The 25,835-nt window shown below is 43.7% G+C and overlaps 2 protein-coding genes across 7 annotated transcripts in view; both read left to right on the top strand.

The window, feature by feature from the left end:
- LOC311008755 (protein phosphatase 3 catalytic subunit alpha) overlaps positions 1 to 13,899 on the top strand; it is a 50,602-nt gene extending 36,703 nt beyond the window's left edge. Inside the window, exons 9-15 of one of the 5 annotated variants that reach the window (XM_084002604.1) lie at positions 5,123 to 5,248; positions 5,895 to 5,966; positions 6,944 to 6,970; positions 7,936 to 8,020; positions 8,166 to 8,263; positions 10,644 to 10,673; positions 13,173 to 13,899. In XM_084002604.1, coding sequence (XP_083858730.1) covers positions 5,123 to 5,248; positions 5,895 to 5,966; positions 6,944 to 6,970; positions 7,936 to 8,020; positions 8,166 to 8,263; positions 10,644 to 10,673; positions 13,173 to 13,378 — 644 coding nt within the window. In that variant the 3' untranslated portion in view covers positions 13,379 to 13,899. Of the gene's footprint in view, positions 1 to 5,122; positions 5,249 to 5,894; positions 5,967 to 6,943; positions 6,971 to 7,935; positions 8,021 to 8,165; positions 8,264 to 8,736; positions 8,854 to 10,643; positions 10,674 to 13,172 lie in introns of those variants that run through there. The other 4 variants (XM_084002605.1, XM_084002606.1, XM_084002608.1 and 1 more) reach the window with 4 other exon arrangements.
- A 2,947-nt stretch (positions 13,900 to 16,846) lies between these two features.
- Positions 16,847 to 23,584, top strand: LOC311008756 (uncharacterized protein). Of its 2 annotated transcripts, none has more exons than XM_084002610.1 (12): positions 16,847 to 17,126; positions 18,612 to 18,671; positions 18,941 to 19,138; positions 20,117 to 20,227; positions 20,471 to 20,554; positions 20,691 to 20,723; positions 20,859 to 20,885; positions 20,977 to 21,021; positions 21,128 to 21,268; positions 21,684 to 21,708; positions 21,824 to 21,906; positions 22,906 to 23,584. In XM_084002610.1, the coding sequence occupies exons 1-12, from the start codon at positions 17,066 to 17,068 to the stop codon at positions 22,917 to 22,919; spliced, it is 882 nt and encodes a 293-aa protein (XP_083858736.1). In that variant the 5' UTR covers positions 16,847 to 17,065; the 3' UTR covers positions 22,920 to 23,584. The 2 variants fall into 2 exon arrangements, with proteins under 2 accessions (XP_083858736.1, XP_083858735.1); XM_084002609.1 differs by having other exon boundaries at positions 16,848 to 17,126; positions 20,974 to 21,021.
- The last annotated feature ends 2,251 nt before the right edge of the window (positions 23,585 to 25,835 follow it).

Raw genomic sequence — 25,835 nt, 5'->3', positions numbered from 1 at the left:
TGTCTGGCGCGTTGTTTATTATTAGGACCCCCTTTGCTCCATGCCAACTAATCTTCCGAGGGCTCATAGTCAACACAACGCAATATGAACAAACAAACAATGTGATCCCGAGCACACGTCGTTTTCAGCCCTGGCAACCCATCTCGAGCTCAACGTGGAGCAGTCAAAAGCATCTAAAATGATTTGCGTCTGTTGTTAGCTGCAACTGGCTGACCTTCAAGAGTGGTTATCAGAAAGGAAAAAAAAAAAAAAAAGATTACCGTGTTTGTTTTTAGAACCGACATTTCGTTTTGGCACACGGACGCATCTTATCCCCGGCAGGGACTACGTGCACCTTTCCCTCTCATCGTTCGCTATCCCGCTTTGAAAATGAGATGCACTTTTCTCTTGGGCTACATCTCACGCAAAGTGGCGAGCTCTCTGGCTTAAAAAAAAGGCAATTTATAAAAGCCGGGAAGAGGAGCGACTCCCAGGCAAAACAAACAGCCCTCAAGCTAAAGGTCTTGCCAGATATTTCACGTTAAAGCTCTCAAAATGTCAGCAAGTTATGGTTATGTAATTACTTGGTTCCCATTTCACTTTATCAATCATCTAGCTAGCCAATCCAGCGCTATCAGTCCTGTTGATGCTCTTCTAATCAGTCATGTGGGTGGGGTTCACCGGTGGAACCAAAGCCTCTGTAATGAATTGGTCTGCTCTTAGCTTCTCGCCGGAGCCCACTGAGCATGTCCCGTGATTGATGGCCGATCGAGTGGGCACATAAATCTTAAAGGGGAGGGAGAACCGGCGGCTCCCGTCAATATAGTGCAGGGAGTCGGCACCGGATTAACCAATGGGACCTCTCCACGTGGCAGTGGTGCCGGCGTGGGGGATGGATGTGCCCCCGCCCGTCAGATAAGAGGAGGCGGAGGATATCTATGAGGCACAAAAACGCCCTCCACCGGAAAGTAAATTGAAATTGTAGCTGAGTCAGACTGATCAACACATGAATGATGCTCAGGAGCTGATTCTATAAAGACTACAAATCAAGCTTTCGGGGGGGTTTGCCACCCGTCAACGTCATTTACGTCAAACTGTTGGCTTTGCAGGTGTCAGGCGTTGACCGGCCGTCCGTTACTCGCTCTGACCCTTGCATGCTGAACCTCTGCACCTCCGCTCTGGCAGGCAGGGGAGCTGTGCTAAATGGAAACACGGCAGCAGTGATTTAGCAGTTTTCCCTGTTTGAGCTTTGAGTCCTGAAGTGACTGCAGTGGGGAGAGAGGAAGGAGGAGGAGGAGGAGGAGGAGGAGGAGGGGTGGTTGGCAGTTGCACACTTTGGAGATTGCTTGCGGTTTTGTATTAATGGAATGTTTTATGCTGCATCGTTATTGACTGGTCCCGAAAGCCAACAACCCAATCCTAATGGTTATGGGGCTTGGATGGAATGGAGGCTGAATGACAGTGATGTTGCCAACGCTGTTAATGCTATTTTCTTTATTTCAGCCCCGAGACAGTGAAAGATTGGTTGGGTTAGATCCATCCCACACCTGTTAAGCCTCATATTAACCGAATAAATGTCCCGTTTCCTCTCTTGTGGTGTCGTTTGATGAGGAGGTGGAGGCTTTTTTTCTTTTTTATTAAAAAGAGGAATGTGCTACCGCAGGGGTCAGGACTTCATTCCGGTTCACTCGCAGGTCAAACTGGACCTTTTTTTTTTAACGCCGTTTCCTGCGGGCTGATTGGTAGGGTAGTAATGATCGGTGATTTGAAGAGAAAGGAAATGGAAAGGCATGATTGGCTCCTGGCCCTGCCACTGGAATAAATAGCAGGATGGAAGCTGGGGGCAGCGATGACGCCAGCGCGGCAGGGAATTCGTTTCCCCCCCCTCCTCGTCAGGAGTGCCAGCGAGAAGAGTGTCCCCGGCTGCAGATGCCCACCCATCTGTTATCACTCCGGACGTTTCTAGGTTTCAATGCAGTTTGCCATAAACATGCTGCATTAAAGGAGGAAAAATAATGTCATTTTTATCAATTCTGGGTTCAATGTGCTTATTGATTACAATCATCATCATATTTTTGAGTAAGAAGTGGTTGAAAAGGGCAATTCATTACTATCATAAATGTGAAAATTAACCTTTGAGATATATTTTCAGACTTAAACATTGAAATCATAAGCTTCCTTTGTCCATTGAGTTAGATTGTGGCGTGCAGTTGAAAGCTCCAGTAAAAGCTAGTAAGGGTTTTTACTTTCTAACTCCATTTGAAATCAAACGCCACCTGTCGTCTGGCGTGCCGTTGCCTCATGCGTACAATTTTCTGTGCTACTACCAATGGCGTCATTGATTTATGAACTGCAAACGAATTAGAAACCATTCATGCATTGTTCCAACCGTGCACGGACCACATTCAATATCCTCCGTCCACGTCTGACATGACATGGAAGTAGAGCGCCGAGGCTGATGGACCACGGAGGGTCTAAAACGGTTGGCCTGGAATCCTAATCCAGTGGAACTCGATACAGGCGGCCTCCGTGACAGATATGCAGTCAGTGTTGAGCGTCATGGCAGGACAGTGGGAATCTCCCCCCTCATCTCAAAGCAGACTTCACCGGCCTCGTTACCGGGGAAACCGACTCAAGGCACTCCCTTATGAATAATTGATGAGCGGGCGTAGCCTTGCCATATCTGTGTTACTGTGGCAGCGAGGGGCCTCGGCTACCGCCACCGCCTGAGCAGCAGAGACATCTAGTGGCCGTCGTGCGGCGTTGCACGCAGGACTCACAGCTGGTCCCCACAGAGGCAGTGGCCTCCTGCTCAGATATAATCTGTTGTAAGGCATGTTCTGATAATGGGGGACGCAGCATCTCATCTACATATTTAATGCAAAAGCCCATAAATAAATAAATAGAAGGAGAACCTTGACCTGCTCGTACCCGGAGCTCCGTGAGTGTTTGTTTTGCACCGGGGAGGTTGTCGGGTGGGTCTGTTCCTTTAAAGGGAATCCGATGTGAAGGAGGGACCGCAGGGGAGCTGACCTTCTCCCCCGCTCTGCCGCTGTTTTTTCCCTCTGGGCTTCCATGGCTGCGTTCAATCAAGTGCCTGGACCATGTTTATGCAGTATGTGATGTTTATGCGAGGCCTGCCCACGCGTGCGACTGCCTTCACGCACGCATAAACACCCACGCCTCCGTCTGAGCGTCTCAATGCAATGCTTTTCTTCTCGTTAGTGGTGGTTTTTGCTGATATCGATAATAACGTTGCAATAATTATACAGGAAGCGGTGTGTATGTTCCCCCTCGCAGGCAGGGAGGTTTTTCATGTTTGTGTTGGGAGGATTTGTGTGTGTTTATCGGTGCAGCCCGGGATAATAGGCGGCGGCGGTGGAATGTAATGCTTCGCCATGCTTAAGGGACCACTTTGATTGCATAGTTACTGCACTATATGCATTACCACGCCTCATTGATTCACACACACACACACTGAGGCAAACCCCAGCCCGGCAGGATGTGTTCTGACCCCATTTGCGTCGCGGGCCGAGGGTTAGAGCTGCTTGGGATGCCGGGTTTGATGACTTGCTATTCCTGACCCCGGAGAGAAGCCGAGGCAGGAAAGTCCCCCCCGCGGTGTCCGCTTTCACCGGATCAAGGCCACCAGCCTGCCCTCGTGTACGCCAGAGGACCTCTATATACAGGAGGGATATATTTATGTTGGGAGGGGGGCTGTCGTGTTTTCCTCAGCACCCCACGTTCACACCTTGCCTTAATCACGGGCGAGGTCACGCGGGGCACGCTGTGGTCAGTGTGACATAGAAACCACCTCCCAGAGGTCATGTGATTGTGATGAGGCGTTCTGTAAATACAGAGATACCTTACATGCACCCGCTCTCATGCTTTTTGATCAGTGGGCTGGATTTAATCACACAATATGCAGCTCCCTTTCTACACTTTTTAATTGTTCTGATGGGATTAATTTGAGTTATTTTAATACATGTGACTTAAATTAAGACGTTGAATATATAGTTCTGATCATATAGGATATTTCTGACTTTCTAAATGTGCATGACAATCATTCCTTCCTGTTTCTGGCTCCTCCCACCCTCCTCTCCAGGAACTGATGGGTTTCTGTTAACTACAGAAAAGTGCTCGGCCTATGGAGCCCAAATGCTGAGCCATGTGTTTCTGTGATGTTATTCATGCTTCACCAACTGGGGGTGTTAATCAATACTCGGAGGAAATGTTCCAGAGTGGGGGAAAAGTGGGGGGGATTGATTTTTTTCTTCTTTTTTTTTTTAAACCCCGGTTACCTTCATTGTGATGCTTGTGCAGTTTTAGAGCCTCGATTTACACATTCCTCCCCATTCTGCAGATATATTAGACCTCCTGTCAGAGATGCTGATGTGAATGTGGGATCCTTTTATTCCCTGTCATCACCCAGAGGTTGACTGACAGCATCCGTCTCGACGACGGAGTTTCGGCCACTTTTACCCTTTTTTTTCCTGCTGTGCAGCGAGTTGCATGCAGATAATGAATCATTAACCCGGAAGGGAAAACGACAAAACCTGCCAAGAACTTTTCATATTAAAACTCACAGTATGTGTTAATGTGTTATTTAATAATTAAGAGCTTCCTCAGAGAATGGTTACGAAACCTCATAATAAAAAAAATGACAGTTTATTAAAAAATGTATTATTTGCAAGTGAATAATATTTTTAATTAAAAAGTCCAATTTCATATCCCAAACCATCCATCTCAGCATCCTCTCGGATGTGTTTAATTCCCGAGCGGTCATCCTTGTTGCTTCTTCCTCGGCTGAGTGCTTTGTGGGTAACGCTCTAATGAGACGTCGGGTGGGTCCGACCGAGGGATCGGCACCTTGGCATGTGAAGAGACCGCGCGGTAATTTCTAAGTGGTGGTCGGGAACAGGATGGAGGCCGATAATGGATCTGGACCTCAATCAACTCTCAGTCTGTTGAAGTGTGGACGAAGTATTGATTTCTGTCTGAGACTTCAGAAGAAGAAGTCTCCATCAGACCGTGGGGCATCGAGGGGACTGGAGAGAGAGCAGGATTTCTTGATATCCAACCTCAAATATTTATAATATATGTGTATTTTTAATGACGACCTTCTTGGTCTCTTCCTCCCCAGCGGCTGTGCTGAAGTACGAGAACAACGTGATGAACATCCGACAGTTCAACTGCTCACCCCACCCTTACTGGCTGCCCAACTTCATGGATGTCTTCACCTGGTCCCTGCCTTTCGTCGGGGAGAAGGGTGAGCACACACACACACACACACACACACACACACACACACACACACACCTCTGATATATGTGTATCAAATGAGAACATTGAGTACAAACGTTCTTTTCCAAATGTTTCTTTGCACCATCGAGTTGGTTTTCCTGAGTCGGTAATGAAAATGTCTCTGCCGCAAGAAATATAGCGCAGACACTTAGTGCAGTATTATGCTTCATAAGTATAACACTTAACACGGATGATTGATGAGCCAGGAATGTGCAAAAAGCTGAATCCCCGTAAATCAAAAAAATAAGTGAAAGTTTAAAAAAAAAATGGCTGAAAGTTTTGCCTTCTCATCCTCCCTCGGAGGTTGTTTTCAGGCGTTTTTTAGGACACCCCTGTGTTATATCTGTGACACATCTGCGTCGATGAATCACACATAAGTATGACTGACGCACCCACTCCAGGAAGCCTATTTCGGGTGCCACCCTTCCGCACGGGGCCATTCCTAGCAACGCTGCAAGGTCACCGGTGGACACTGCTCACTGTTTAGGAGGGGTCGCCGGGTGAATCTGTGTCCGTCTGACTAGAGCCACGTGATTGGGTGGAATGCCTTCATACTCTGGTGGTTGTATGTTAAAAAAATATATGTTTTTTTGTTTCTGATTTCTTCACAGTAACTGAGATGCTCGTGAACGTGTTGAGCATCTGCTCCAACGACGAGCTGACGACTGACGAAGAGCTGGACGGTGAGCGGCAGGCAGTCCTCGCTGCAGTTTGCCTGATCTCCACTAGAGGGAGCCCTCTGCTAACACACACATTCAAAACCTCATTCACGCAGCATTCAGTCCAAATATATTTCATTTTTAAGACATTCTCCAGCAGAAAAACAATCCACAAACAGTTTTGAAAATCTGGAAAGAGCAATTTTCGGGCGGAAGTGCCATAAACACAATTGGTTGTTGTTTTTGTTGGAGTAGATCGCTCTGTGACGCACGTCCTGTCGGGTTAAAACAGCACACTTACTGATAGGGGACTCAGGCTTTTCATCGTCATGTAATAGTGGTTTGATCACAGCTTATCTACGATGAGATGACCAGTTTCCCTCCGCCTGCCAAACAGGAAGTGATCTCAGCGGTCCTGCTCCCTCCCTGTCTGTCCGTCTGACTCTCTCTTTGTGTTTACGGTTGCACCGTCTGTCAGGATATTGCCAGGTTTTAAACATATTTTAAAACGTCCCATCACACTCGGTGCTTTTAGTTTATCCTCACACTTCCTTCCCTTCACTTCTGTGTTTCCTCTTCAGCTCCTTCACTCTCACACGTTTTCTTTATTCTACATTTTTTATCGTTACCATGTGGATTGTTCACTCACAATCTGGTTTTCTGCACCCGTATTATCCTCCACTGCTCTGGTTTCTACTAGTTGTGTTGATATTTCACCTCTCGCTCCTTTTTCACACATTTCATTTGCCTCCTCTTCACTTTCTCTCACGCCGTGATTGTTGTCACTGTCTTGGTTTACCATTTAATTTCTCTCTTTCTATGTTTTCCAGAGTTTTTTGTGTTTCAAGGCTTTCCTTCACGCCTCGTTGTGCTTTATTGCCTCCTTATTCCGCCTTCTTCGCCCTCTCTACCGCCACCTCTTCTTTCATTCTACAGCCATCATCCACTGATCTCTCTGTCCCTTTCTCTTGTCTTCTCTTCTGGGGGTGTTTCATGAGAAGGACAGCTAATATATCCCCCCAAAAAAGGTACAAACATCAGCCGCGACGGTTGTGTGCAGAGATAGATGGACTTGCTGTCCAGTGCTTGCTCTCTGCGTGGCAGAAGTCTGTCTAACTAACTTTTTAAAGCACCTTCTAACACGACTACCGATTCTCTCCTTTTGATGTCAAATTGTTTTCTAATTAACGATTAGCCGAATCTGAGACACGAGCTAAAGAAACGTATTTGCTGCATAAGAAATAAGCAGCGCTGCTCGGGGGATTAATCCTGTGGAGAAGCATATTTCAAAGTCATAATGGTTTATTCAGCAGAGACTAGACATCAGTGTCTCCTTTACCCAGCCTTTCACCAAACATCAGCTTCATTTCCATCATTCATACTCTGTGCATTTTCCAAACCGGCTCCCCTGGGGACCTTGAACCTGTTATTCTGCAAAAAAATAAATAAAAAGTGACTGTTTTCCAGTCCAGGAAAATTCCCGTTTGAGTCTCCGCAACCAAAACACAGGGAACATTTACACACAAAAACTGGGGGGAATGAAACCCACGCTAGAGTTGTGATGAGTTGTGATTCATCACCTGCATATAGACTGTAAATGTATGAATCCTAGTCAGAATGCAGATTTCCATTCAACTTAAAAATATAAATAAACCAATCAAAGCATTTTCCTACGTGCATTTTAAAAAACCCCAGATTTAGTGGTACAAGTACCACCTAGGGGTCAACAGTATGTAGGAGATAGGCAGCATGATTCTGATTACATGAGCTGAACGTCAATAACCACACTGTGTTTGCAGAGTTCGTCTGATGCACAGAAACTAATAGTCCAAAAGACCCCGTTCCGTCTTTGGCACGTTTTTTACTAAAAAAAATGTTATCGGAGAACGCAGAACAATAGACAATGAGGTCTGAATTACACTTCCCACAGGACACGGTTTAGTACGCGTGACTCACCGTTTGTGTAACCGCCTGTGACCTCTGACCCCTCCAGGTGCCACGGCTTCTGCCCGTAAGGAGGTCATCCGCAACAAGATCCGCGCCATCGGCAAGATGGCCAGGGTATTTTCTGTGCTCAGGTATGCGAACGTGTACTTTTACCATTGTTTCCTTCGATATTAATCCATTACAAGATGAATTAATGCTTTAAAACTGTTCACAAAATCAATTATAAGGTGATAATAAGTGGCCAAAACAACTATAAATGCTATTTGTGTGTTTCAGAGAGGAGAGTGAGAGCGTGCTGACGCTGAAGGGACTGACCCCGACAGGCATGCTGCCGAGCGGAGTGTTGTCCGGCGGCAAAGAGAAGCTGCAGAATGGTAAGACTGTCACCAAGGACCCCGAGACCCCCAGCTTTGGCCCCCAGACTGGTCACACAGACCAGATAAATTCCCCTTACACAGCAACCCCCTTAATAAAGTGCTAGCTCATACTGCATATACACTCCCTTTCCCCTCAGCCATGATCCCAGAATTTGAAATTGCTGCCTCAAAGTAATCTTTGGTAGTTAAATATTTTTTTTACTGCATGTTAACATTAAATACTAGCATTCTTTCAACTTTAATGTGTCGTATTTTCCTTCCTGGATAAATGATAGAAGTTATATTTCCTTTTTCCAAAACAAGCAGATAACATTCAGCAGATAATTTTATTTTTTTTGTTCCTTTGTCCTCTCTAACGTGTCTCCCTCCCGATGTCTCACATTAATACCTTGTCTCCCCGTCTCTTTCTGTATTCCACTGGTTTTATCTCAAATATTACCTGTATCTTTTTCTTTCTCCTTTCTTTCTAGAAACTGCAGGTATATTCGGTTGTGCAAGTATTCTGTTCTGTTATTTAATTTAGTTTTCTTTCTTTCTTTCTTTCTTTTATTTTTTTGTGAGATAAGTTTAGAGTTCAGTCCACCTTCTTATGTTGAATTCCAAACACTCCCTTAATGAGTTTGACAAGCTGCCGCTGGCAGGAAGTAAAAAAAAGCCTTTCTGGAAACAGACACTTCAAATTTACTTTCCTGACGGGGAAAATAAAACAATTTATTGTCCAAATTCGAGTGTTGCCAGTTTGTGGATCTCAGCGGCGCCTCCGTCGGGAGAGACGCGGGACTCTCTGCGATCCAGAGGATGAATTGGAATTAACACAAGCAACTGTGAACGAAAGGGGGATAGTCGCTGTCTGCCTTTCCTTTACAAGACAAAAAAGCAGAAATCCACACAACGTCCCTCTCCTCACAGGTTCTCACGCGTCAGCTAGCAGCTTCCTAAAGACGTGCATGAAAAAACGCAGAGCAATAGCTTGTAATGTTAAAAAGCAAAGGTACCTCTTTACTTTAAAGCAAGCGTTTGTAACATATTTTACAGTCGGGGGTAAAGTTTCTGGTCAAATCAACATTTATGTGCTTATGAATTCTGCTTTTAACGTCTAACATGAGGGGGAAAAGTCATTTTTTTTACTTCTAAAGTGCTATAGTTTAGCTTAAAATGACTTTACTGCTCAGTTTAAGCTTTTGATTTGTCACCTCTTGGTTGGAGGAGATGGAATAACATCTGGACAAAGTTGGCCATTCTGCGTAAATTCCTAGAATGGCACACATCCAGTGAAAATGTGCCGTAGACGATGAAACAGCAGCTTTAATAGATGTGCGTTTTAGAGTAGTTTGATGAACCGACGTGACGACGGGAGCGTACCCGTTTGGACGCCCCTTTTGGAAGCAGCTGACCCCAAAGAGAACCCCAGTGAAGGCAGAGTGATGTTCAGAGATTCCTGTTGCAACATCAGTAGAATCACATTGCCTCCCCTCCTTTAAGCAGACGCCAGTGTGCTTCTACTGCGATGTTGACTCCCATCAGCCATTCTGTTCACACGTTGTCGCTCTCGTGCCTTTTATTATTTTGTATTTTTTATCGTAATCTCATCCCGATGGTAGTGTGTCCTGTAGTCTTCAGTACTGTATAGCCATCACTCTGCTGTCACCTCCTGCCTCATCCCTGTCTGTGTGTGAAGCCGATTTACACAGTCGTGTACCGTTTTATTTATAATCTCAAGGACGGGCGGCTAGATATTGGTAAGTGGTCAAAAAACGCCAAAGGGTTGTTGTTTTGTTTCTCCTCCTCCCCCCCTTCTCTCTTCACCAAAGTAAGCCAGCATTTCTTTTTGATATTTCATATCAAAAGATGCTAACAGCGCAGTTCCAGACGCCGCTTTTTACGTGTTGCACACCCACGCGACAGTAACGCTGCTCCATGTTGTCCACGGCGCTTTTTCCGACTTTTACATTAACAATTAAACTGTTCTCCATCCGTCCTGTTCCAACTCTTCTCCATGTATTACGGTAAAATTAAAAACACTAATACATTTCCAGCTTTAACGTGTTGTATTCGCTCTCCGTGTTACGTTTTATTTTCCCATCCATCACCACACTGATTTGGTTTTGTCAGACCGGCAGTCCTCTCCGTGAGGAAACATGTGTCACTTTCCCTTTTTACAGATCTGGAACTCATCAAAAAGCTAAGGCTCATCCCCCCCTCCCCCCCCTCCGCTAACATCCATGTGTCCTCTGTCCATAAAATGTGGAGATGATGTTAACCTTCTGTTGTGGGCATTGGCTTGTCTTTGCTGCTCATTGACTTGTTCCTAGGACCAAATGAACTCCTCTGCTCACTTCTCTCATTCGTTTTGCAACCCCCCTCTTCTTCTCTTCAGCTACTATTGAAGCTATTGAGGCTGACGAAGGTAAATGGGTCCGGCTGCCCTCTTCTGTTGCTACTCGTGGCAATGGACAGGGGGCTCTGCTGGGTTTTCATTCATCTCGCTGGTGCTTGAATAGAGTGTGTTGGGTGTTTGGGCTAACAAAAAATGTGGCATAGTATTAACAAGAGAACAAAAGAAGCAAAGCAATTAGGAAAAAAATCCTGTGGTCACACCGTGTTTTAAAGGGGAATACGTTTCATGGCGGAGACGCGCTGTCATTTTGAGGGAGTGCAATGCAAATAAGACAAAAAAATGCATATTAGCTTTTGCATTTCCTTGGATATACATATTTTTATGAGTATCAACAGCATGCTATACTGATATTATAGTGATACTTTGCTTTTCATAAGTTTAAACGCTCACATTTATGTGGGAGGTGTAAAAAAATGGGCATCTTCAGGTCGTCTGGCAGCTTTAATGAGATTTTCCACCAGCTGGACGGTGTCTCCAGAGGATACACCCCTAACACCTTGTAGAATGCAGACACAAGGAAAACAGTAAACAGTACATTTTTGTATGTTATATAATGAAAGCGATGTTACACTCTTATGTAAAGCAGTATAAATCCAACCACAGATAGGGATTCCCTTAAAGGAGTATTTTTATATTTATCTCATTTAAATGAGCCCATAATGGTAATTGTACTACTCACAATGCAGTGAAGTCTCTCTATGAAAGCTCATAATGGCGTTTCCCCTCTGAAACGGATGAAGCAGTTGTGCATTGTTGTTGCTGTTGTATTAATAACATAATACACCAGTCAAATCTGAACTAATGGAGACAAAAAAAAGGCCTCGAAATCCAAATTGGATTCTCCCGAAAATCAATTTTTTGTCGCCTTTTGGCGCAAGAAACAACCTCAACTGCAACTAAATAGTGGTTTATCCGGCTGCTATTTACGTTGGAATTGTCCCGAGCTTCCTCTTTAGCCCCACAGAGGACAGTCCGTCCGTGTTGAGACACGTCTCTGCTTCTCTCTCTCCATGTGGATCCTCTGTGGCCCTGCTGTGTCGTGTTCTTTCCTGTGAGCTGCTAATAACCTGTGTCTGACCTGTGCTATGCAGCAACACAACTACGCTACCCATCATGCCCCCACGCTAAAAACAAAATTTGTCGTCTAAAAAAAACTTCTAGTAAACGGGTGCAAACTGTTATTCCCATTAAGACCCTCCCCCTTTTATGAGAGGTGGAAGTAACAAAAAATCTACTTTTTTTGGTTTAAAATGAAACGAGTTTTCATTTGACTCCAGTGTTGCGACCTCCAGCCCTCATGACCTCCAGGGAAACCCCGTTTTTTTTAATTGCTGCATGCTCCAAGCAGACCTAACAAGTGGTTAGCACCCCGAGTACCTCTGTAGTGTCTTTGTACGTGAGCTCCGTCTCCACGTGGTTCTAGTTTGTGGAAGTGAATGTCTCAGTGGGCTCCACTCTATAGTGCTTTTATTTCTTTTGCCCCCTCCTCCCCTCCCCCTCGTTCATTTCTGTCTCCTTTACTCATTCCTCCTTCTTCCCCCTTTTTTTGTCGTTTTTCTTTTTTAATCTGTGACGTGACGGAGGCGATCTGGATGTTTGGGGTCCTCAGGTGTTCCACAACGTGCCCGAGTCCAGATATTCTTTAATATAAGCCATATTTCAGCGTGCACGATTTTACAGCAGCACTATATGGCCATTAGATGGACCACTAATTGTCAAAGTCGTCCTCAGATACGGATTAAAACACTGTCGGCACAGTGAAAACCTGTTGACCCTGATTCCAGCTGTACCCTCTCTAGAGTTAGAAGGATTATTTAATCCTTTTCTTTTGTCTGTGCAGTTATATCACTATGAAATCAGTTATGTGCTTTTATTTTATATGCATTGTTCGTCACTCAGAATGATGATTATGTAGATATGCTGGTTCAGATTATGAATAGATCAGATTAGCGTCATAAGGAGGACATTTTGGGAAATGTGCTTGTTCACTTCCTGGCACGGAGTTAGATGAGAAGATGAAACATTCCTATTTGTCCCTTAAAGCCGCAGTAAAGCACGTTTTTAAACGTCTAGTTGTCCTGATTTCTGCTAATTCTTCTCATCCGGTTCCACCTAAGAGAGCGAATGAGTGTATTTTCCAAAATGGCGACCTTTTCCTTTTTCAAGTGAGCTCTTTAGGGATCAACATGATGTTGGTATGTCAACAAGCCCTCCAGCTACTCATTCTTCATGGATGACTTGCAGTGGGATTAGCCAACAGGTCGTCAGATGTCGTCTTGTGTTGTCGCTCCTCTCTCACTTAAAAAAAAAACGTGTATTTCTGTTACGACAATTCCATGAAACGAGACCAAACCAAAGAAAAGCCAAAATCTGGTTCCGTGTGGGTGAATGTGAGCACGTGTGACCCCATTCTTTAAATCATTTCATCTCTGCCCCCTCCCCCCTTTTTTTGTTTTGTTTTTATTTGCTCCTGATTTCTCCCCTATTCTACTTTTTCCCCCCCTCCAGCCATCAAAGGCTTCTCGCCCCAGCACAAGATCACCAGCTTCGAGGAGGCGAAGGGTCTGGACCGCATCAACGAGAGGATGCCGCCGCGGCGGGACACCCTGCCCTCCGACGCCAGCCTCAACTCCCTCAACAAGGCCCTGTCCTCGGAGACCAACGGCACGGACGCCAAGGGGAGCACCAGCAGCGGCGGCAGCAACATCCAGTGAGGGCCGGCAGCTGGCGCCACCTCGGCTCTGTCCCAGCCTCGTCACGGCCCGCCGCCGCCGCCGCCGCCATGAAGGGGTGAAGGAGTGGAAAGGAGGGGAGGGGGGAGGCATTTATGGCTCACACTGGGAGGGGAGGGAGGGGGGAGACATCTCACTTTCTAGTCTTTGGATATGCCTTCGATATATTAGTTCATAGTCAAACTGCTAAGTTATTACCGGATCCCATTTCTGATTTCGGGCCTTTATTGAGCTCGATTCTCCACCACAACCGCAATATGAGAGAGAGAGAGTGATAGAAAGATCTCCCAGGTGATTTATTTTCTTTGATTTCTTGAAAGACCCTTGCTCACTTACACCGAAATGGAAAAAGTCGCGTAACTTCTTACTATTATACGTTTACAAAAATACAGCACTAAAAAGAAAAAAGGACAGAACATGAGATGTTTTTAACATATAAAGGGTGTACAAACTAAATAAGGACTATTTATTGATAACTTTTTTTCCTTTTTTTTTTTTTTTTTTTTTGCTACTCTTATAAAATAGCTCTGAGAATTAATTAGGCAGTCTTAAAAAGAATGTTGCAATGTTGTTGAAATGCCAAATAATGGAACGTTTTATGGTTTTGTACATATTATGCTTACCTCAGGTTCTTTTGGTGTGTGCTTTGACCTGATTTTTCTGTATAATGGCTAAATAGCTCGGTAATGAATACCTATTTTCTTGAGTTTCATAACTGGAATTTACATTTAACTATCTATCATTTGCAAATGTTTTATTTTTCGTCTCTTTTGGAAAGGAGGGATGGGGAGGGGTGAGGGGGGCGGGGGGGTAGATTTATCGTGGCTTGCTGGAATTGAGTGTTAATTTTTCTCTTTTTAAGTATTGCGAACAAAGTAAAAATAGAGAACCTATATTGTGTAAAAAAAAAAAGAAAAAAAAAGATTACAATAAACTTAAAAGTGTCTGCCTATGCATGTTTTATAAAAATCAAAGGAAATACAACATCCGAATACCTTGGCTGCGGAGGCCTGTTTTTGAAATATATTGCGCTTTAGTGAACATATACTGGAAACGTATACCTGCATACTTTCAATTAACACCATGACGCTCTATGCCTTCAACTTCTTTTTGTAATTGAAGCATTTAATTCTCTTGAGATGGATGAAAATCATATTTTTAACCTGCGCTCGTTAAGTGCACTCAGTCCAATTTAAGCATGTTTGACAATTCTCGTGAGGTGTGTTGGTAACTCGAAAAATGCATGATTAGCTGTTTGTGTCATATAACAGGTGAATTAGTTTCGTTCTGTTTTTTTTGTTTTTTTGTTTTTTTTTGTAAATGTGCCACAGAAAGTGTAATTTGATTATTATTACTATTATTATTATTATTTGGAACTCTGCTTTGTATATCAGTTACAGGTTTGATACTTGCTCAATACTTTAAGATGAAACGACAAAAAAAAAATAATAATAACTTTGATCTTTTTTAAAGAACTGCTTAAGTGCCCAAGTAATTCACTACACGACATGAAGCCTTGCTTTTTGTAATTTAACTTCAAAAACTGTTGGCAGATGAGGCATGCACTTGCAACTATGAAAAGTATTTTATATAACTGTTCAATAAAAATGTGCATGAATTTCAACTTGAAACGAAAAAAAACCCTGCTTCTCCTGTGTGTGTGTGTGTGTGTGTGTGTGTGTGTGTGTGTGTGTGTGTGTGTGTGTGTGTGTGTGTGTGTGTGTGTGTGTGTGTGTGTGTGTGTGTGTGTGTGTGTGTGTGTGCGAGCGAGTGTGTGTGTGTGTGAGTGTGTGTGTGTGTGTGCGCGTGTGTGTGTGACCTCGGCTGTCCTGCAAATCCTCCGCCAATGAATATGCAAAAATAAAATAAAATGCATAATACACATAGTCCTTTGGGCATTTTCTTTTCTTTTTTTTTTGCATTAAAGATGTTTTTTTGTGTTTTCCAAGCGAGGTGACGGGAAACGGCGTCGCCCCGTAACTCAAACCTGCGAGGAAACCAGACTAAACAATAGAGTTGCGATATGTCACGCCCACCTCGGGGGTCAACAGGAGGATAGATGCTTTAAACTCCCCATACACAACATCCTTGCACTGCTCTGAATTAGAGATTGACTAGAATTTGGCATGTTGAGATCTCCGTCTCTGGTCCTCGGCGGTTTCAACAACAAAAGGTGTTTCCGCTTGAACGAACTCAGCGACTTCTTTGATTAAACTGTGAAGACGAAGCCAAGATTGAGCACGCATACCTGTGTAGACAGGAGACGGCCATCTGCAGGCTTCCTCCTTCATTTTAACCCCTCAAACGTTCTCACATGTTCGTTTTCGGCGCAATTTGACCCCCATTTTTAAACCTTCAGAATATGATTACGATCCAAAATTGATGCTTCAGGTACTTCATGTGTAAATAACACATTTTTGAATGTTCGCACATTAAAATCAGGAAAAGTCACTTAATATCTAGCAGAAAAAGTCATGTTAAACATTAAATGGGGTCAAATTGACCCAAAGGATAACAGAAATTTGAATTTAGTGCTTTTACTTAATTTCAGGACCTCATATAAATGCTATATGTTAGAAATTAAACTCATCAAGCTAAAAGATCATCAAGTTTCTTACTTGGCTGTCCAAATAAATACAAAAACTCATAAATACACTAGATTGAACTAAGTCACGCTACATTTTCTTGTTTCTAACATTCCTCTCTTTGAGTCTCTTCAGCTCAAATCAAACAATGCTCAAATGAAAGGAAGTAAACTCCGGCATCCTGTTTTTTAGGGAGGGCCCAAAAAAACAGGAGCTCCATTTTTCTCCTAAGACCCAATTGAAACAAAGACGTTGTGGAAAGGGAAAATTAAATAACATAACGGTGGTAGTTTAGGACTAACTCGTTCTTATAAAACAGATGGTTTTTTCCCCCAACTATTCACTTAACTCATACGTACTTACATGTCTGCATGGTGACCCATGTGAGGTCATCCGAATGCTTTCTGGAGGCACGGTTACATAAACAATGAAGAATAATAAAGACGTCATGGCTGCTATTTGAGCAGCTCCCCAGGGCTCGTTCCTTTCTTTCCCACTTTCAATCATTATTTAACAAAACAAACGGCATCGTGTAATTGTTTTTTTTTATTTGTCTTTCACGTGACAGTCGGTATTAATCTGAAATGTGTGTGTGTGTGTGTGTGTGTGTGTGTGTGTGTGTGTGTGTGTGGTGTGTGTGTGATGCAAATGGTTCCTTCACTTATTCCAAAGCACTTCATCTTTATCTTTGTTCCCACCCCAACCCTATAATGACTCACATACACTTCTTGGGTTAATTTCATTGGATAACATCCCTTACCTGAGTGATCACACAGTGACATTGTTTTTGCACCAGTGGCTCCCAGTCGCCTCCCAACTGGTCAAGTGGTGTCAGAGCAGGGAACAAAACAAACCATACATACCATTTTCGAGCATTCGAAACTCATCGGTCTCCACGGCCACCCACTTTTTTTTTTTTTTACATCAGGAAGGGAAGCCAGTGTATTTCCTCCCCTTCTTTATCTGAAGGAAGGGCCAGAATAAGCATCAGCGAGCGGAGCGCCCCCCGAAAGCACCTTTTTCCACTGGTCCACTCAGTCGGAGTCCTGGGAAGAAGTCGGCGGGGAATTTTTACAGAGTCACCATGAAGACCGTCAGGGTTTTTGTCCTCGTCCTCCTCGCATCCTTCCACGTCTTCACGCCAGGTAAGGCCACCACCAGAACCACCTCCTGGTTTTCAATACGCACTCACAATCCTTAATAGTCTCTGGCTCTCTTGAACTATAGGGATTAGTTGCAGCCTTGCGGGAGGATTCAAAAAAGTGAATTTTAATTTGGGGCCAAACACTGATTTGTGAGAAAGTCAAAAATGTGTTTTCTCATGTTGTTCAGCAGTTATTCTGTTTGATACGGTTCTATCATGAGTAAAAAAAAAAAAAAAGATCTCACACTTTGAACGGTACCTCAGAGACGTCCAGTCAAAGTGTGTGTTTCCGTTCCTTCAGGCCGAGATAAGCTTTGTGTTTGTGTTGTATTTTGTATTAAAAAGTTAAAAAAAAGTACTTCATCAGTTTGTAATTTTTAGTCGAAGTAAAGGTAGAATAGATTTTCTCTCATGGACCAAGAAATCAAAAACGAATCAAAGAAAGGGGCGAGTTGAAGGAAAGGAGAAAAAAAAAGAGGGTGGATTTGTTTGTTTTTCTTGCGCGAAGCCAAAAGAACTTTTATCTGCTCTGCGCCGGGCTGATAGGTGATCTAACGGCAGATTGCCGGTGGGAACCAAACAGGCCTTCTCCCACCGAGACAACAGATCATTGTCCGGGGACTCCGACGTCCCAACTGGCAACAAATGCACTTCCAGCGTTTAGCGGTAAACATCTGGAGGAAACACCCTCGCCCTGCTGCCCTCACCCAACATTCTCCCACAGCAAAGAGACCTTTCAACACGGACTCGCAATGTACTCATGGAAACAGGAGGCTTGACTCCGACTCGTCCCAAAGGACTATAGACTTGAGGCTTTAATTGCCTTGGACTTGGAAATATCTCCAATGACTTATAGGACTTGAGATTGATCTGATCTATGAAATAACTTGTGACATTCTTTGGACTTTTTAACTTGAGATCCGACTTGAGGTATTACGTAAAACCCTGACTTGGTCTTGTTCTGACTCATTTACAAGACTTCAAATGTACTTGACCCAACGTCAGAATTCAACATTTAGACTTGAGACCTGCTCCACGACTTGCCCAGGTTCTCTTTTTCTTCTCGCTGATTAGGACTCGTGGAGCCAGACGGGTCAGCGACTCGTCTCACAAGTAACAGTGATGAAGACAGGATGCTCTGCTGCTCGGGTCAAGGGACGACAATAGTTGCTCTGGGACAGGATGCAGCTTCACACCGCTGCAACACTTCAAGCGGAGGATATCCACCTCAACACGCCGCGACCTCCACCCCCATCTTGACTTCTCGCCCCCCCCCAGTCTGAGCGAGGGCATGCCTGTTGTGTCGGCTCTTTAAAGACGCGCCAAGTAGCAACGATGCAAAACATGTCGCTACGAAGCTTAAAATAGAGGATCTGTCTGTCGGAGGAAATGTTTTACAGAGACAAACCGATTCCTGTGTTTTCACCATGGAAGCGCTCTGAATTCCCACACAGCACGCTCATACATTTGTGTTTCTGCTTTTCAGTTTCCACAAATGAGGCTGTCACGACGGGCAACAAAACGGCAACCACGGCATCAGCAACGAGTAAGCGTCGCTTTAAATGGTCGGCATTTGGGGAAACACATTTATTCGCTCTCTGAATGAGATGAGAAGATCAAAACCACATACGGTGGAAGGCTACAGTTAGCCTAGCTTAGCACAAAGCCTGGAAATGGCGGGAAACATTGGCTTGGTGCACTAATTAACATTCCTGCGTTTTAAAATAGTTTGATATGTTCCAGGTCTTGTATGGATTTAAATTCTTACGCTCTTATGCAACTATGTATATGTCAATGTCCATCTTCTTTGCACAGCATCAGCATCATCAACGAAAGCTACAACAGGAGCTCTGAATGCAGCAACACCAGCGGCAGCAACGGCAACAACAACAACAACAGCAGCAGCAGCAACAACAACAGCAGCAGCAGCAACAACAACAGCAGCAATGACAACACCAACCAGTGTATCGACCACTGCTCCCAGCGGTGCCACCAGCAAAACTCCTGAGACCAGTGAGACTGGGATGGATGCATGGATGGATGGATGGATGGATGGATGGATGATGATGGATGGATGGATGGATGGATGGATGGATGGATGGATGGATGGATGGATAGATGGATGGATGGATGGATAGATGGATGGATGGATGATGGATGGATGGAGGGATGGATGGATGGATGATGGATGATGGATGGATGGAGGGATGTATGGATGGATCGATGGATGGATGATGGCTGGATGGATGGATGGATGGATGGATGGATGGATGGATGGATGGATGGATGGATGGATGGATGATGGATGGATGGAGGGATGGATGGATGCATAGGTGCATGGATGGATGGATGGGTGGATGGATGGATGGATGAATAGGTGGATGGATGGGTGGATGGATGGATGGATGGATGGATGGATGGATGGATGGATGGATGGATGGATGCATAGGTGGATGGATGGGTGGATGGATGGATGGATGCATAGGTGGATGGGTGGATGGATGGATGGATGGATGGATGGATGGATGGATGGATGGATGGATGGATGATGGATGGATGGAGGGATGGATGGATGCATAGGTGCATGGATGGATGGATGGGTGGATGGATGGATGAATAGGTGGATGGATGGGTGGATGGATGGATGGATGGATGGATGGATGGATGGATGGATGGATGGATGGATGGATGGATGCATAGGTGGATGGATGGGTGGATGGATGGATGGATGCATAGGTGGATGGGTGGATGGATGGATGGATGGATGGATGGATGGATGGATGGATGGATGGATGGATGGATGTATAGGTGGATGTATAGGTGGATGTATAGGTGGATGGATGGGTGGATGGATGGATGGGTGGATGCATAGGTGGATGGATGGATGGATGGATGGATGGATGGATGGATGGATGGATGGATGGATGTATAGGTGGATGGATGGATTCATATTTTTCCATATTCCACACTAATAACTCCATTTTTGTCTAGAAAATGCTACGGTTTCAACCCCGGCCCCGGCGCTGACGACGGTTTCCATGACAGCAGCACCTATCAACAACTCTGTTACTGCTACGTCTCCCACTCCGATGGACAATAATTGTTAGAATCTCTTTTTTAATTGGTTTAAATACAACAATGATTGCACACACACACACACACACACACATTCTCATGTATGGAAGACCAAACGTGCCTCCAGGCCTAACAATAACGCCTTACATCCTAAGAGACAGAAGAATAAAAACGATGAGTCATGAAATGTTGCAGCAGGAGAAATTGTCCAAAATTACCCCAAAAAACTGAGATTTGTTTTATTTACGTGAATTTATTTTTCTGTCATAGCTTCAATAAACGGTTTGCAACCAAGATCTCATCGCCAGCCTGACCAAGGAAACCAGTCTCACATCGGGACTACTGAGCCCCAACGTAAGAAGAAGCACATCAACAATGAGCAAGCTTTCGTTCTATAATTGTTGTTTTTATAAAAAACAGGCAGATGATTACAGTTTGTAAAACATCCGCTGTATTTAAAGCCATTTTAAACCCGTTTGACTTTTGTCAGGAACCAAGCTCAGCACTGAACGAACAGGCACCGGTATGTACCAAATAAAAACATTATCACTTCTTATTCCCAATGTCATCTCAGAACCGTGGGAAGTTGATTTAAAAAAGTTGATTGTACGAAATGAAAATATACAATTTTGTCTCAAATTGTCTTTATTCCCTGCAGATGCAATTTCCATGACAGTTGCTCCAGGTACAGTTTATCATACACGCCTCATTCTGATGGCTTGATGTCACATTGATTGACCGGTCATTTATTTGTATTTCCTTTCCTTCCATAGCAGCCCATCAAACCGTTGCAGCAACACAAAAACCAAAGCAAGATGCTGGTAAGTTACTCTCTACTATAACGTGGTTATGCTGCATGAGTCGCTGAAATCGTGTCAAATCATGAAAGACATTCAGGAAGCTAACGGGAAAACGTGTTTTGAAAAGGTCCTCAGACTGGCAGTGAGGAGAAAGTCCCCCCCAAATCAGACAAACGGCTGTGGTGGATCCTGTTGCCTGCCCTCCTGGTCGGAGCTGCTGCTGCCATGGTCCTCAAATACAAATGCAAGAAGATCCACGATCATACAGGTACGCGCATCAGGCAGCGACTCCTGGTTTCAAAAAGAATCTATGAGATACTTCTCTCTGGATTCATGACCTCAGTAATCGGTTAAAGCCTCAGTCGGTAGTTTCAAGTCTTCTTCAATCCAGCATGACGTGCTTTAGGGCGTGGCTTCCTCGTGATTGACAGATGCACAAATTAAATAAGCTACGAAGATTACTTCAATTCTTTACTCTACTTGTAAATTCACCTCATATTACGAAGCTAACTTTGTTAGCAGACGGAGCCAGGCGTAGAAATGTTGCCGCTCTGACGCTTGCGTTTCCTCAGATCCACCCGTCGCTCCTCCCCCAGTCCAAATATGGCTTTCGTTCACTGGTTGCAAAAATTCTATACTGTCAACTGTGTCTGTTGTCTGATTTCTTGTCTTCTCGCCAACAGAAACCATCGATAACGGCACTGAGAAGTAAGTGTGACGGACTGTGTTTGGAAAAAGCAACTTAATGCAAACTTTGTCTCTCTCTCTCAATTAAATTAAATTAAATTGGGCTTTATTGGCATGAACGTCTCTCTCTCTATAGCGCATCTTTCCAGAACAGGCCCGAGTGCACCAAAGACGGCGTCATGCTCCTCGGGGTGAAGTCGTCGGGCGGAGAAGACAACGGTGAGCCCCCCCCCCCTTCCCCGTTCTGTTGGTTTAATCCGTTTCTCCCATCACTCCGGTGACGTCGTTGTTTCTCCAGACACCCAGACTTATGCAGTGATTCCAGGGAAGTTGCAGGCTTTTAATATCTCATTGTTCCAGCGCTGGCTTTTGGGGCTTTGCTGGGCAACAGAAGGTGTTTCCTGTCATTTTGCCCCCCCCTCCCTTTAACAAGCAGCAGGGCTTGAAAGATAGGCATTTCCTAACATAAATACAGGTTATTGTGGACGGCAGCTATTGTGCGGTGGTAAAGTCAGTGTTGTATGTGCACATGTGTCATATAGACACACAGACTCGATGCTAAACCTCTCTACTCCACCCAAAAAAAAAACCCATCTGGGCACTAAATGTCCTTCCTTCCCTTATACCATCATGACTCGGCCGGGAAATGGAGTCATGCTTCAGGAATCCTGCTGAGGAAGTTCATGTTTATGTTGGTCTACGTCTTTAGATTGTAGCTTTATTAATTCTTATCTGGCAGCAAAACTCATACTCATGTACCGAACACATTACACCTCATATATCATACACTCAAAGCTCATTAACAAAAATGTACTTATTATTTTTTATATATTTTACTTATTTAAAGGGCCAGCTGTTCATTTAAAGGGATCTATTGGCAGACTTGGAAAATAATAATATAAAGTATGTTTTGATTTTGGACACACCGGAGAAGTGTCAGTTTGTTGCAATCTGCAAACTCACCACTAGATGTCGACAAATCCCCCCCAATTAAGCATGCTCGCACCATCTGTACTCGTTGAAGTGGAAACTATTCCTATTCTCAAACTTTTCAACCTAAATGCTTCAGATCTGTTTCATAACAATAAAGGGAAACACAAATTCAAATTTGAAGCATTTTACTACCATTAATATACTGATAAATACAGATGTTTAGCATTAACGTTAGTATTTTTACTTATTGCTGTGTGTCACAATCTGTTGTCTTGTGTGTTTCAGTTGCTGCCAGATAAAGCGACAGATGGAGATGGGCCTGGATGAGTCGCACCATGCACTGATGCTCTGCAGGAACCGTTTGGATGGTTGATTTTGTGAATTTTGTGAAACATCTTGCAAATCCAAAAAGTATGTATAATTCTGCAGTTTTTGTCTCCTCCAACGGACGTCATGCAGTAAATCTTTGAATATACAGAAACACTGCAAAAAAAAAAAAAAACTACATTCAGCTCATTTCTGTCTACAGGTTTGGGGTAAAAAAAAACACACATCTTCCTTCCAGTGCACTGACCTCTGACCTCACTGTCCCTTTCATAGTTGTATAATTATTGTAACATCATGTATGTACCCCGAACTATTCTGTAGATTGTGATGTTTTTGGGTTGTTGTTATTGTTTTTTTGCAGTTAAGGTGTACTCATTTTTACTTTTCATGTATCTCAGTTAAGTATTTCTTCAAAGGTTGTTAAATATTCACCGGAAACCTTTTCCTTGCATGAAAGTTATGTGCAATTCACCAGCAATGTGGAGGATTTTCAGCAATGGAAGACCTTTTTTTCCAGTAAATATTCAAGCACAAGGAGTGAGGAAAGCACATACATTTGGGGGGGAGGTTGTATTTAAATACACTGGAATTGCTTCATGGCTGGACCTCATTTCCTCAATAAATCACTAGAAAACGGTTTGGTTTTGCAGCTTTAATTGATCGAATCAACTCTTCAACTTATTTTTTGATTTATTTGTTGGTTTGGTTTACTATGACATATGTTTAAATACTTGAAATAGTATTTATCATAAGTAGCTTTTCTTATGGAGTCTCATTGATTTCAACAATTTAAAAAAAATCGGCTATGTTGTTCTTCGTATTGCTTGGAAATGAGGTTTAATGTACTGAATGTAACCAACGGCGTCAGTTCAGTGATTCGCCACTAGAGGGGGCAGTCAGGCCACACAAAACAGAAAACACCCCACCACGGTTCAGTGCCCAGTTTATGAGCTGGTGTTTATTACAGAGGGATTTCTGCTGACGGAGGAGTGAGATTGTAGGCAACCGGTGTAAAAATCACACTCCATCTCCACAACGGAGCTCATAAGCAGCGTCTTTACACCGCCATTCAACGACGAGGTCCAAACTCAGATGACTTTTGCCACTTTGGAACGGTGACCTCCACTTTTTTTTAAATTTGGTTCACACCAGGGTTATAATCCATCTATTCTATGTGTGGGCTTTGTAAGCTGAGACCAAACAACAGCTTCGACTGTGGGCAGAGACAGTGAGCAGCAGATGGGCAGGAGGCCTGAGTTACACTCAGGATGTGGTGCCAGGGTCCTCCCCTCTCTCTCTAGGCTGCATTTTCAGTTTGAAAGGGGATCTAATAAGTCCGTATTAGAAATTAATTCCAATTCCTCGCTGAGTATTTCCTCTGCAGGGCGCCACTCTTGATTGAAAATACTTCGTACACCACATATTACATCCTGAGGTGTGTAATATTTGCAGCACTGCACATATTATGTGATTAAAACGTTGCAGGAAAAACACAATTTGCTTTATTAAAATATTGCTTTAGATGAGGGAACACATATTAACCGTGAAGTAGTTTCTTATTAGCAAGCATATTAGTAGCATATTGGCTGTTTTTAAGCCATTATAAATCACTAATGCCTTATTCTGCATCATATTCTGCAACTAGTAGACCATTAACTAGTGAGAGTTTTCCATCAATAATCTCCTAATCACTGCTTATTGATAGTGAGTTAGGGAGTTGTTGTAAACCACTTAATTAGAATAAGCTAATAAGAAACTAGTCCATGGTTTTAATGTGTTCCCTAATCTTGTGTTACCAAAATATACAAATTAATTAGTCCCACAATAATAGGAAGAAACCTTTGCACCGAAGCAACATGAGCAGGTTTTCACAAGTTGGGTTACGTGATGAATAAATCATGAGTAAGTGAATGTTTTGTGTTCTCCGACAAAGAACAACGTATTGCATTACATGCAGTCGACTTCTTTGAGTTGAGGGAACTTACTTCTCCACATGCAAGCCGGCTATCGCCTGCAGTGAAAGTGCAAGTCAGCAAAAAGCAAAAAAAGTTGTTAAATTTCACAGGAGGGAGGAGGAGGTGACACGTTTCACCGAGCGAGCGGTTCCATGTCTGACATGCCGTCCGTCTTGATGGGGGATAACAGAAGGTTCCTGATGGATTAGTAACCCGACACGACGCCACGTTTTTTATCTCTTCGCTTCCATCGGGGGAAACGGGGGAGTCGGCACGGGGGAGAAATTCACAGGCAGATTTCGAGTTTGACCCGCTTCTACCAAGGTCGAAAAGCGTTACGGGGGCCCAGGTCTCTGCGCTCCTGTTTGTGTTGCCATGGCAACAGCTAATTCCACTTGTATTAACAAAGTGATATCCAACCGAGGTTACAAGCCTTTGCCAAATGTGCACATAAAAAGCAACTTTAAGGACAACGAATGGGTTGATCTCCACACTTCAGGCCTCCTGAGATGTGTGTTATATGGTAATTTCATTGCCCTGAATGTGTTGCTTTATATATAAGTGACGTGCATTTGCTGTAAACGTCGCTGTTATTGGTATTTTAACCCAGTTAACCTGCATTGTTGCAAGTTATGGCAGCAACTGCAGATAAGAGTCGGACACTAGACGGGTTTCAGGTTGCAAAATGTTTCTCAAATGTTTCACTTTCAAGACTCTCGATGTTTATAGAATATAATCTGATTTAATGTTTACTCACTGGCATGCATAGATAAATACTTAGTGAGGTTATTCCTGCTTGTAAGTTTTTTATGAGACAGTCTGAATCATAGCTTTCTCAGCAAACTGTCGCGACCTTGTATATCCAACCTACATTTAGGTCAAACCCTCATTAAAACCACATGATAGCGAAAGCTGACGCTATGCATTTTTTTG

The sequence above is a fragment of the Eutrigla gurnardus genome (assembly GCF_963514095.1).
Source record: "Eutrigla gurnardus genome assembly, chromosome: 23".
Classification (NCBI taxonomy): Eukaryota; Metazoa; Chordata; class Actinopteri; order Perciformes; family Triglidae; genus Eutrigla; species Eutrigla gurnardus.
The sequence above is the reverse complement of the archived record's forward strand: the minus strand, read 5'-3'. Positions and strand labels throughout refer to the sequence as shown.

Excerpts from the sequence above, each read along its gene's own strand:
- LOC311008756 (XM_084002609.1), top strand. The coding sequence starts at position 17,066 with ATGAAGACCGTCAGGGTTTTTGTCCTCGTCCTCCTCGCATCCTTCCAC. Across the intron at positions 20,228-20,470 it reads CACTCCGATGGACAATAATT|CTTCAATAAACGGTTTGCAA; the intron begins GTTAGAATCTCT and ends TTTCTGTCATAG. Across the intron at positions 20,724-20,858 it reads CACTGAACGAACAGGCACCG|ATGCAATTTCCATGACAGTT; the intron begins GTATGTACCAAA and ends TATTCCCTGCAG.